At 38.4% G+C, this 13,053-nt stretch overlaps 1 protein-coding gene across 2 annotated transcripts in view; it reads right to left on the bottom strand.

The window, feature by feature from the left end:
• The window catches only part of LOC120797901 (pseudouridine 5'-phosphatase), a 46,280-nt gene that overhangs the window by 27,561 nt on the left and 5,666 nt on the right, over window positions 1–13,053 (bottom strand). For both annotated transcript variants that reach the window (XM_040141665.1, XM_040141667.1), the window contains exon 3: window positions 12,817–13,046. In XM_040141665.1, coding sequence (XP_039997599.1) covers window positions 12,817–13,046 — 230 coding nt within the window. The remainder of the gene's footprint in view (window positions 1–12,816; window positions 13,047–13,053) is intronic.

Here is a 13,053-nt window from a genome sequence, read left to right as displayed (position 1 = left end):
GGTTGTAATGGGCCAATTTAATGTTCAGATAGAAAAGTTCATGTATTAATTGTACCTGATTTGAATATCTGGATTATTAAGTCTTCCCCAGGTGTAATGCCTTGTATGATTAATGACAGTGGAAGAACTAGTTCTCTCTACATCTCTCCCTCCCTATCAGTGTGAGCAGGAACTAGCTCACTTTCATGTTTCATTAATCTTATTCATGCTGCAGAGCACACCTTTGGTAAAATCTCCTGTCTCATCAACAGCATTACTTTGGAGTTATGAAAAATGTCTCTGCTCTCCACGGAAAAGAGAGCAGTGTTTTTTCTTTCACTTTTGGTCAGCTCAGACAGCAGCTTCGACACCACATTACTCACCTGTGAGGCCAGTGAACTGTAGTGTTCGCAGTGAGGGACATGAGGCTTACTCTGCTCTGCCCCTGGCATTCTGAATATCACATTAAATCACATCCTCTAATATATTTTCTTTGCTGCAGGGAAATATTTTCATAAAATCATTCTGAATAGGACACACTACACTTTTCTCACTCTTCCAATATTGCATCACCTCGAGAGTGATGTCACATATAAAACCTGAAAAACCTGTCCCTTCAATTATACAATTAATATTTCTCTTATCTTTCTTTCTGATCTAGGTTGCCACATGGCACTTTTACAATTCATTCAGTGTTTCAATGCAACTTGGTTAGGAATGGGGGTTTTTTTTGTTATTTTGTGTAAATTAGTAAGAAATAACTGGGAGTAAGACTGGGTGACACATTCACAAATCCAAAGACAAATTAATGTGATACATTAAAATTTTTGTTTTTGCAGGAAAAATGACAGATTACCATGTACAAAACAGTGGCAGATGCAGAACACTGCTAATGACTGAGCCATTTCAGTATGCCTAATCTCAATGTTTCATCTGTATGACCATCATTCTAAAGTTTCCTTTTGACAATATGTATGATGACAGTTTAAAATAAAGATTTAAAAAAACTTACATTTCTGATCCACTGAAGAGACGGAAAATAATGGAAGATGAAACCAGTTGATCAGTGTGGAGCAATGAGGAGACTAACACTCCCCACTGATAAACTGGTTTCATCTTCCATTATTTTCAGCTGTTTTGTGACTGACTTTACATTGATTTTCGGTCAACTGGTAACCCAGCTAATGGGTTGATCATCATGTTACATCCTAGCTAACTTTACGTTAGATACGACACAGTAGTCAGCTGCCAGCGGTGTATATGACCAAACAGTGAATGCTAGCGTGTTGCAGGTGAAGCTCATATTAAAGTTTACCACACAGACACCAGCCATGGAAATGCAGTCTAATTGGTTTTAACCTGGCTATTAAGGCCTCCCTAGCTCACATCCATGTACTGTTGCGATTGTTTTGTGTCAACTTGAAAAATGTCCCACTGGCACAGAGACAGTTGCTACAAGATTCCCACCAGCTGTAACAACAGTTACGACAGCGCTAATTCGGTGTCCCCCTACCTCATAATAGTGGTGGTATCAAGCACCTGCTCCTCCAATCTTGTTTTTTTTGAAAAACCTCACGTTTATTTGTTTTGCCATTGCTAGGTTAACTGTTGGTCGACGAGTTACTCGTTTTGAAGCTATTAACATTAGCTAGCACTAAGTCGCTGCTGCTAGTTTCTGAAAAACAACCAATTTGGCGCACTCTCTCTGCACTTTGGTAGATTTCAGTTCGCAACGCTATTCAAACAATTCAAACAGCCAATCGCAGCATATGTCACACATGATTTAAAGTACAAAGAATTAAGAATTTTTATTGCTAAATAGATGTTAGACAAATTGCTGCCTCAAGTCCGTACCAAAATGATACCCCCTGCCCTCTGTTATGTTTTACAACAGTATGAAATGAAAGTAGGTATGAAATCAGTATGAATATCACATAAACAGACAGAGATAAAGAGTTAAGGAATACAAAGCACATATAAAGTCATTTTAATAATAGCAGATTTGTTACAAAAAAAAAAAAACAGCTATTTAATTGCCTGGGCCTAGGCAAGAAGTTGGTGGGCCTGGGCCCAACCAGCCCCCTGGTACACAAAAAGCTTGCAATCTTGAGTCAGTCAAGTCTCATGTAGCAGTCCCATAATCTGCGACGTGAGTAGTTACACTATATGTGCAGCTGGTACAATTGATGGAAGTTGTGAATCCAGGTATATCTTCACTACAGGTCGCTCGCAGGCTCTGGCTACCATGTGGCAAATACCAAAGGTGTGTCTATGAGAGGTAGACACTGAAAAAAGACTGAACAATGATCCGTGCTGTTAGTTTGTGTTTGTTGACGAGGTATTATCTGGTAACACAAGGTGAAGCTGATGGGAATTGACTAAACAGTGTGCATATTCTACTTGTTCAGCCTTTTTCTGCAGGGAAGACACTAGCTAGCTGTCTGTAAATACCAGTCTGATATATTGTCAAGAAACTCAAACAACAGAATAACATGAAATTATTAAAGTGGATTGAAGATTCAGTTCTACACGTAACTTTAAACATTTGATACTGACACTCCATACAATGGTTTCAGAAAGTATTTAGATCTTTCATTTTTTGCCCAATCTAGATTTAAAGGTAAATAGATAAAAGGTGTTGGGCAAAGCTGAAAATTGGACTCATCAGAGAAGATGACCTTATTCCAGTCCTCTATGGTTCAATTCTTATGGTCTTTTGCAAAAACCCCAGCCTGGCTGTTCTTTGCTTCTCATTGATGAAGAGCTTTGTTCTAGCTTTACACGACTTGAGCCCTGCCCCTAGGAACCTGTTTCGAACCATTCTCGCCGTGCACTTCACCCCAGCTACCATTTGCCATTCTTTTTGTAGGTCATTTAATGTCATCCTACGGTTGCTGAGTAACATTCGAATGAGTTGACGGTCATCCCGGTCAGTGGAGAGTCGTTTTCACCCTCTGCCGGTCTGTAGCTTTGTTGTCCCTAATGTCTGCTGCTTTACCTTGTTCTTATGAACCACCGTCTTAGAAATTTTAAGGGTGAATGCAAACTGAAGCTCACTGTATCCCTCTGCCAGTAAAGCCTGAACTGAACCCTTCTTTTCTTCATTCAAACCTTTTCTTTTCAAGTTTCGTTTGGCATGGTCAATAGTTATTTTTTGATTCCAATTACTTTTGAGGTACTACTAGCACTGTTTTTGCCATCCAGCTGGTCCTATGGAGGATAGTGATGACCACAGCAGTGGTTTTTATACTTTTCCTTGTTAAATAAGATTTGGTTCACGTTATCACCTAATCAGTACCTCATTAAGTCAATATATATATTAATTAAGTCAATAATTAAGTCAATATATATATTAATTAAGTCAATAATTAAGTCTATATATATATATATATATATATATATATATATATATATATATATATATATAGAGAGAGAGAGAGAGAGAGAGAGAGAGAGAATGTACAGCTTATATAGATGAGATCCTGTGGGACTACCAGATCCAGACTGAAAAACTGGTGATGGCTAACCAACCGGACATCGTGTTGATCGACAAACAACAGAAGAAGGCAGCAGTTATAGACGTAGTGATCCCAAGCAACAGCAAAATCAAGAAGAAGGAACACGAGAAGATCGAAAAATACCAAGGGCTGAAAGAGGAGGTAGAAAAGATGTGGGGAGTAAAGGCAAAAGTGGTGCAAGTGGTAATTGGAGCACTGTGGGCTGTGACCCACAAACTGGGAGAATGGCTCTAGCAGATTCCGGGTACAACATCTGAGGTGTCTGTCCAGAAGAGCGCAGTCCTAGGAAGAGCTAAGATACTGCGCAGAACCGTCAAACTCCCAGGCCTATGGTAGAGGACCCGAGCTTGAGGAAGACACACCACCACCCCCCATGGGAGGGGGGTGAGAGGGAGATTTTTTATATATTTATAAAAAAATAGAGCATTTATTTTATTTATTTATTTATTTTGTCTCTCATTATTCTTGCATAACTGTCGTCCAAGACATAACAATATGATGTTTCAATTACATTTTAGTCCTGCAGTTTGCAAAAACAAAACAAAAAAAAAACTGTATTTTCTGAGTTTTCTTTTAATTTATTAAATTGGAAGAGTTTTTTAAACTGTCAAGACTGCGAGAGGACCTTATATACTTTAATTCCTGCTGCAAATAGTGTCATTTTGCAGCAGGAGTATCAGCAAAATCAGGATGTTTAGGGTCAAGAAAGATGAAACTCTTTTTTAAAAATTACAACTTTGACTGCATAGTCTTGTGATAAAACCAAAATCAATTAGCCTTCGAGTTTGCTTGCTCACTATACTGTATATTAGGAACTGGTATAAAGGGAAACACACAGAGTGTGGACATTGGGGTGGTAGGCCTAGATGATCTTTCCCTAACCTTAACTACACTATAATTAGGATGCGCAGATAATGTATAAAGTAAGAATTTTAAGAAAAACATCAGCAATGGGCATTAAAAAAAAAAATGTTGTCATTGAACGTGACCCTGTGTTTTGCATAATAATCAATATTATTCTTGGGTGATAGGGTCAAGTTTTCTATGCAACCCCACTTAACTCCCCAGATCAACTTTTCCTGGCTAATGTACCTAGAATAATTCCTCTGTCTATATTCTGGTGTCTTATGTGTCAGACATAGCTGGTGTGTTGCCTTTAAGAGTTTGAAGGCAGTCATTCAAGGACACACTAGTTACTTTAATTAATAAAAAATTTTACAGTGACCATCTAGATGCTGTTGACTAAAGTGTTCATCACACATTTAGTCCATTAGCCTCTCTTGGCTAACACAAATAAAAACTGTAGATGAAGAAAAAGTTAAACTAAATTGATATGCTGTTTTAGTAGTTCACTAATGCCATTTCTGACCTTAACTCGATGACCAAGTCCTCTCTGTTTGTCAGTCCAGCTGTCTAAATTATGGCTCACTGGTGACCTGACAACAACCAAGTTGGTGAGATGTACAGAAAATCCTTTTATTACTAAGTCCAGGTCTGTCTGAATGGACTTAAATGTGTGATGTGCAGCTGCCTTTCTGCCTGTTTTTCACATCTTAGTGACTAAAAACAAACTGGTGTTTTTTTCATCAAAGTTGAATTAGGGCAGGAAGAGCTGGCAATTGGATGTGTGTTATTACCATGCGGCTGCTGCTTCTTCTGTTTACCTCCTCCTTTCCACCCTTCTCCCTCTAGCTTTGCCTCTGTCTGCTCTCCTTCTCTCCCCCTCTGTCTCGTGTCTCTGCTGCTCACCCCTCCTCCTCTCCTCTGTCACGGAGTGGGAGCCAGGGAGTGACGCATCATCATTCGTTATTCCGCTGAACACTCTGTCGATTCCCCCTCTGAGCCGCAGTTTCATATCTCATCAAGAAAAATGCCAGCCCTAACCGTGGCTGGCTCCAGATTAAAAAAATCAGGTGCGCCGTGCCACAGGCAGACCTATTTGCAGCAAAAAGGCTTTAAAGTGAGAGGAGAGGAGTTAGTGAGAATATATCTATCAGATGCCTCAAATTTCCCTGTTAAATTAGGCTGAAAATGTCCAAATGCAGTATAAATGCCATCATTGCTTGCTTTTTGAATGATAACCTTTTTGAATGCACCTTGGTTTTTATATTATCCAGAAGCCATTAACAAATGCAAGACTTTATAGTAAAAATGTGACATATGGTCCCTATTACTTTTGATTAAAGTTAAGGGTTATCACATCAGTGATGGCAGGCCTGCTGGATGATGAACATTTGATCTTACTTCGTGTTGAAAAAAAAACATCGGTTTACAACTACCATTCCCACATAAAACTATGCTCTTACTTAATGGTGCGTACTGAAACATAGCACTTAAGTAGTAACTGAATTGTGTCTAAAACACAGAGTATCAAAATCTATGGCTGAGCAGATTCACATTTATGTTTTGAGCAAATATTGCCTAATTTAAGAAATAATTTTATTAATTTAACACCAATTTCTTATAGCAATGTTCTTTTTTGGCTATTTGTGGTAAAACATCATTAAACATTTACAAATTTAAGGAATAAATTGAATGTTAACGAGCTGTAGACTTATTACTACTTCTACTACTACTACCTAACCAACACTACCTTGCGCTGTTCAGTAGAATATGCAACCTCCATTTACAAATTATCGGGGGAGGTCCTCAGTTAGTCAACTTATTTAAATGGCACCTTTCTTTTAGTAGTCAATATATCTGTATATTCTTGCTTATCTAGTGCACTCTAATTAGGTGTCCTGGTGAAAATTAGGAACTTGGCATAATAATACAGACCACACACTCTATGCTGAATGACACATTCTCCATAGAGGGCGCAGAGTTGGAAGACTAAGGAGAAGCCTCGTACATTTCTCCAGCAGAGGTCACTGAAGAAGTCTCTGCAGTGGCAAGCACCGGGGGGGGGTGAGATTTGCCCTGAGACACTGAAGGCTGTGCACATTGTGAGGCCGTCTTGATAGACACACCAGGTCGATGTTGTAAGGAGGCTGGGGACAGTTTGTGTGGACTGGTCGACGGGGTGATCGTTCTCATTTTTCAAAAAAGGGAACCAGAGTGTGTGCTTCAACTGGGAGAAAGCTTTTACGAGAGAACTAGAAAAAGAACTGGCTGATGGTCCAACCACAGATTCAGGAGAAGCACTGCCGATTCCATCCTTGTTGCAGAACAGTTGACCAGCTCTTTAACCTTGCAAGGGTACTAGTGGAGCCATGGAAGTTTGCCCATTCAGTCTATGTGAGTTTTTTGGACTTCGGCCAGCTTTATTACCATGTCCCGTGAGGTATTCTGTGAGGGTTACTCTGGGAGTATGGAGTACTGGGGCCGTTACCACAAAGCCATCCAGTACATTCAGTATAATCATTCTCAGTGGGCGATGGGCTCCACCAGGATTGTGCCTGTGTCACCACTTAGGTTTGTAATGTTTGTGCCTCCAAGGTGTGGAGCATGTCTTGTATGGTGGGTTCAGGATTGTATCTCTACTTTTGTGGCTTCATCAGACCATGACCTCTAGTGTGTACTGGTATGGTGTGCAGCTGAATATGAAGCAGCTATGATGGTCAGCACCTTCAAGACTGAGGCCATGGTACTCTGCTGAGTAATGCTTCTCTCTCCCTGGCTTGCTTCCTCATTGTGCAATCCCCCCCATTAGTCTGCGTACCTGAACCTGCCGCCCATCCCGTAAAGGTGAAAAGGTGTCACGTGCTTTAAAAAAGGCTTTGAGAAATTTTTACAAAGATTAAATCTTCACAGTTTAGAATTCATAATAGAGTAATTATTCACATTGTTTGGGTTGACCAATCACCAGATTTACAGGTATCCCTTTTATAGTGGTGGTCAGTGGGTGCTAAATGGGGTCTTTGGGGGGTATGGGGAGTAAATTCTACACCATTTTCCACTATCAGAGACACATTTTAGCTTTCTACAACTGTAGTAGTATTTAAGGCCATTTGATGAAAAAAATAACAAAATTAGATGTATCCTGCAATTTATGTGTTTGAGTTTTCAAAAGTCCATCTAAATAAATGACACAAGCAGAGCATGAGGAGAGTGTGACATGGTTACAAGGTGCTTTAGATATATTTATTACGTGTTATTCCCGCTAAAATGCCACATTAGCTGAACATAACAAAATGTCAAGAGCTTATGAACATATTCAAACAAATAGGAAAATTAATGTCATGTGAACATTTAGCACAGTTGATTTGTCTGCATTAATGTTGAATACAATGGGTGGGCAGCTGTCAATAAGAAGCAATTCAATTAAAGTTACCTTTCATGTTTTAAAAAATTCTATTATTTCTCTTTTTTACAAGATTCATTTTCCAGGGGCATGTTTCAAAATCCAATCTTTGTGCACCGCTGTCCTGAACAAAAGTGAATATAGAGGATGTGCTAGTTGAAGGCAATGCTTAGAAAAGGACATGAAAAGTCCATGGCCTGGTTTCCCAACACTTTGATTGAAAGAACAAAATGAATAAACCCATTCACAAGCAAACAAACTGAGCAGCCCATTTGCAAATTTAGGAAATATGTTCATCAGCATATAAATGTATCCTTTTGCAATCTGAATACTATTGGTTTTTTCAGGTACAGCATGAGGGCTATTGTATAAAAATAATAAAAACAGTGTGAGAATAGGTGGTGGGCAGCTCTTTAGGGGTGTGATGGATCTTTATATTTCTTTCACACTGGACTCATGTGTTGTGTTTCTGTCACAGAAGAGTTGTACATGTACAACGTTGTCTCTCCGCCTGAGCTTGTTAAGAATTGCTAATGTTACCTGCCGCTCAGTATTAGAGGCACAGACTGGGACTATGGTCAGTCAGTGTTCTGTGTTCAGCCACAACAGTTTTAATGTTGTGGCTGATCAGTGTAGACTTGGTGTGGCAGCTGCTACCACAGTTGGGAGGGCTTACCCAGTGAAATCTCAGAGTCATGTCAGGGTTCAGGAGGGGCGGGATTAAGCTTAACCAAACTTTCAAATCCAAGCTAGTTTTGAATGTGTAAAAAATAAATAAATAAATAAATTTAAAAAAAAAAAAAAAAAAAAAAAAACACTTGTATTAACACATTACACTTACAAGAATCTGTATGATTATATGTACAGGAAACAGAACAACAGTAATAATAATAATTTAATGTAGAGAGCCCAAGAAAGGGAACGGAGGAAATATTGAATAATAGGAGAAAAAGGAGACCTATTTCTTGCAAATGTACTGCACTGTCATACAAGAATTTAAAAACAAAAGTCGATGTACTTCAAAGTCCTTTGCCAGTGTAAGAAACAGCCACCGTCACTTTTTCCAATGCTAACCATATGAATTCTTCAACCAGTTAAAAAGAACATCCGGTCTATTTTACAGCATGTTGATAGTTTGGGGGGGCATTATGCATTTATAGGGAAACATTACGTATTATAAAAGCTGAATGAGCATGGCATCTATCAGTATCAATGGTGACTGATGTTGCCTGGCTATAGTAAGTAGCCTCTCAGGCTGCACTTCCCTTCAAACTGTGGAAGAAATCCTACCTCATTAGTTGGGACTGAGGTCCCAATCACTGGGTAGATGTAAACATAACCATTGGATTGGTGGAGGTTAAAAGGGTAAAACAATAACCTTCTTCTCAGTCAACTGTTTCAAAATGCTGAAACCATTACATCACCTCTAGGCTATCTGCTGTTCCACTAGCTTCTGTAACTGAATGAAATCTTTCACTGAGCATTTATTTCATCAATCTCTCCGAGGAGGTGAAACATGTTCCTGAGGTTTACTGTCCATAAATGATAAATGAGACTCTACTGCAGCTCCAACCACTTGAATCCGAACCCTTTGTGATTTTAATAAATTTAATTTATTAGCCTATAAAAACTACAGCTCCCATGAAAATTTACCAACAAAGCAGCATAGGTACTTTTGTCATGGTAACAGTTTCTCTCTCTCCATGACATTCAGCATTCAGAGTCTTTTCTAAAGTCCTTTTTTCAACATTTTAGCTGTAATCTCTGCTGTCTCACAAGTCCAAACTATTTAGTCTTCTGTGTGCTGCTTTTAAAGCAGCTATGTCAATAGGTTTTCCCACTGAATCACTAACACATGCTAAAACTAGGATTTACAGTTGACAATGTACATCACATACAGTGTACTACTAAAAAGACATAAGAACTGTCCTCAATTAAGAGTTTCAAACAGAAATCATGATTAGAAAGCAAAACATGTAATTCGGTTACATGTTTAATTTGAAGTCATGTACTGTAGAATGATCAACAGTGGACTTTAAATTAATTTAATTACATGTGATCTATAGTGTGAGTGTTTTCATGAAAGTAGGTCAGGCCTCACACTGTTATTTGGTGTCTTTTGGTGGGATATTTGGCAGCTATTTTAGACTGACTCAACACTGCAAAAGGCTGTCTGAAAATATATCTTAAACAGCCCATGAACCCTGAAAGCTCACCACTTTTGATCTAAGTGCCACAGTAGAAGTGTGTGTCCATCAGGGAAGAGATCGGCTTATATCAGGCCTCGTCTGCTTTGCTGCAAATGGAACACATTAACTGTAAAAAAAAAGCCACTGGCCGACATACAGGCAGCTAAATACAAGTAGAGGTAGGACATACTGTACATATGGTTTGACAGACTGTTGACATATTGTTCTATGTCTCCTCTACATGCTGCTGCACTTGTGTTTTCACTAAATGTATATCTAAGCTCTGAGCTCTCTAGGATCCTATCAAGGATCATATCAATCTATGATTTATGTCTATTATGTGTATTGCTCTCGCTATCAGATCGCCGATGCCACGCGCATGACACATCAGGCCAACATCAGCCACACATTTCAAGCAGCTAAGACCATACAATTATCCATATTCTATGGTGTGAAAATGCAAGGACTCTTCTGAACAGAGTACCATACAGGTCCAGTTTTCCAACCCATACAAAACACACAGACAGCTCAGTTCTGATTGGATCTGTTACTCATAATTATCTATAAATCAATTCCCAACCCCCAACTTGACACAAATACAGGCTCACAGCTTCCGCCAGGCCATACAGACAAAAACCTTGGGGTGCTAGGGTGCTGCAGGGGCACACAATAGCCAGAGCAAATAGATAAATGATAAAAACAAATAAAAAACAATGCAGATATTGAGGGACCACTTTAGAAGGTACACCTATAAAATCCAGTGCATCCATTACCCTTACAAAGATAATAATGTTCCGTTTTTATTGACACTGTCAGAGATGTCTTAACTATATGAATAACTATATGAAAGTCTAACTATATGTTGTTATTATTGAAGTTATACTTTGCATCGGTGTTGAACTGGATTATTATGTTTTACCCACCACATTTACAAACATGAGGAGGTCAGATTAGCAGAACATTTCAATATAATGCAGTCTAGTAGAACACCCCCGTAAATATGACCAAATTAATACACGTACAATAAAATTAACACTTCTCACAAATTTTTAACAGAAACTGGCCATTATAAGCTTGTTAAAGGTAGAACGTGTGGAAGAGTTGTTGTACTGGATTGCACTATATTGTATTGCTGTTTTGCCCTGAATTACAAAACACAACAACATTTTTGAAAACACTATGGTTTGGAGAATAGTCACCAACTAGAAAGTCTCCAATCCCTATTTTTGATTTATTTGTTTAATGACAAAACGACTAGGTCAAACCCCATTGTATTATCAATTATCAATTAAAGAAAATAAAAGACTTTGTTTTCTATTTGATAAATAAAGAATAAACACTGTAATTTTTGTTAGGCCTTTAATTTGAAATATCTGCAGGAAATGTTGAGTTTCATTTGTTGGAGTTAAATTGCAATCACAAAAAATGGACAGGAAAAGCAGTTGGAAAATAATCAGTTTTTTGTATTGGTGACCAGCCTTTATTTGGCTATTCGTAAAGACTATACTATTATTAAAAAACCAGCTTCAATTAGAGAATACACAGTATATAAGCAAAATTAACTGCTAGACTGATTACATTTCGATGGATTATTCTCAGTTGTTACTGTATGTTCTTTTACTAAAATTTAATTTCAAAAACAAAATCCAAGAATTGATGATAATAATGTTATTTGTATGGTTGGTAGGGTGTACAGTAGAGCCCGCCGATTTTATCAGCCGATATTAGCCTACCACAGATATATTGGAATCGGCGTAAATGTTGTCTGATATGCGCAAATATGAAAACTTTGTGCTGTTCAGTTGGTAGTGTTATTTACATAGTAAAAACTGACTAAATTATACAGCCAAAAGAGCATTAGACAGAGAAAGAGAGAGAGAGAAAAGGTGACAACAGTTAGTGAGTAATAATGTGACTGCAAGCTATATGTGAGCTGTAATTTAGGTGGTGGGACGTGACAGCAGGTGGAAATGACTGACACCTGAGATCTTCTCACTTTTTTCAGTGCATTAGACAGATGGACACAGTTTGAAAAAGCAATGACATTTAAAAAAAACATAAATATAATTAAATAAAAAGGACATCTACCAATGTTTCAAAAAGGGTCAAAGTTGGTTTATAATGAGTGCACAACTGTGCAACAATCTCGCTATCTGGTGATGAAATACTCCACTCCTCACCCATTAGTCATTGCTCATGTCACCACTACAGCATACAGCATATTGCTCATTTGAGATATGCTCGTTTTTGTTGTGTCACGCTCTTGGTTGTCCATATGGGTTGACATAGAGCAGGTGATGCTGCTTTTGCCCCATTCATTTTCAGTGAAAGAAGTGGGAATGGAAAAAAACTCAAACAATCATGTGATACTCAAGACATTACAGAAATAAAAGTAAAACAAGGTGATCTGCTTTGGAGCTGCATTTTTCATATCAAACCATCTACCATTTACCAATTAATGGTTTTAAAGGTTTAGAGTTTTCATTTTATAATATTTAACATGTTTTAGTAGCTTTTAATAGTTTAACAACTGATATAGTAGACCTATAGTTGAGAATCAGTGAATATGGGTGCCTGTTTAATGGTGCTGTAGATTTACGATGTTTGCTATAACATCCTTGTCAATGCTACCACATCATTAGAGTAAACTCTGAAATGGACCTGGATGGTCTGTGATGTTTTATGCAGTATGTAAGTATGAAATCTGCATCTAGTTACTGCCACTCACAGCCATTCTATTACACTCCATTGACTATTAAATGCATTTGTTCACCATTTAAATATCACTTCAAAAGCCAGTGGCGAAATCGACTGTAGTTGAATAGGATATATTTAAATGATCAAACATGACTTAAGATGTGGCCCATCTATAATCTGTAGCACTCACCTTCTCTGGAGAGGCTGGAGGGTTGAATCTGCTGGCACAGACCAGGAAGGAGTCAGGTTGAGGTTTGCCCTTCTTCACCTCAGGATCATCACCCAGAACAATGTGGTCAAACAGACTGAAAAAGTCTTTGTGTCGGCTCGTCTTCAACTGGAACGTCACACCAGCTGAGCTGGTTGCCACTGCAATGGGGATACTGTGTTTCTGCAGATGGTGAACGAGTTTCTCCACACCTGGTGG

The sequence above is a fragment of the Xiphias gladius genome, chromosome 13, assembly GCF_016859285.1.
Source record: "Xiphias gladius isolate SHS-SW01 ecotype Sanya breed wild chromosome 13, ASM1685928v1, whole genome shotgun sequence".
Lineage (NCBI taxonomy): Eukaryota > Metazoa > Chordata > Actinopteri > Istiophoriformes > Xiphiidae > Xiphias > Xiphias gladius.
This window is presented reverse-complemented; position numbering and strand designations above follow the sequence as displayed.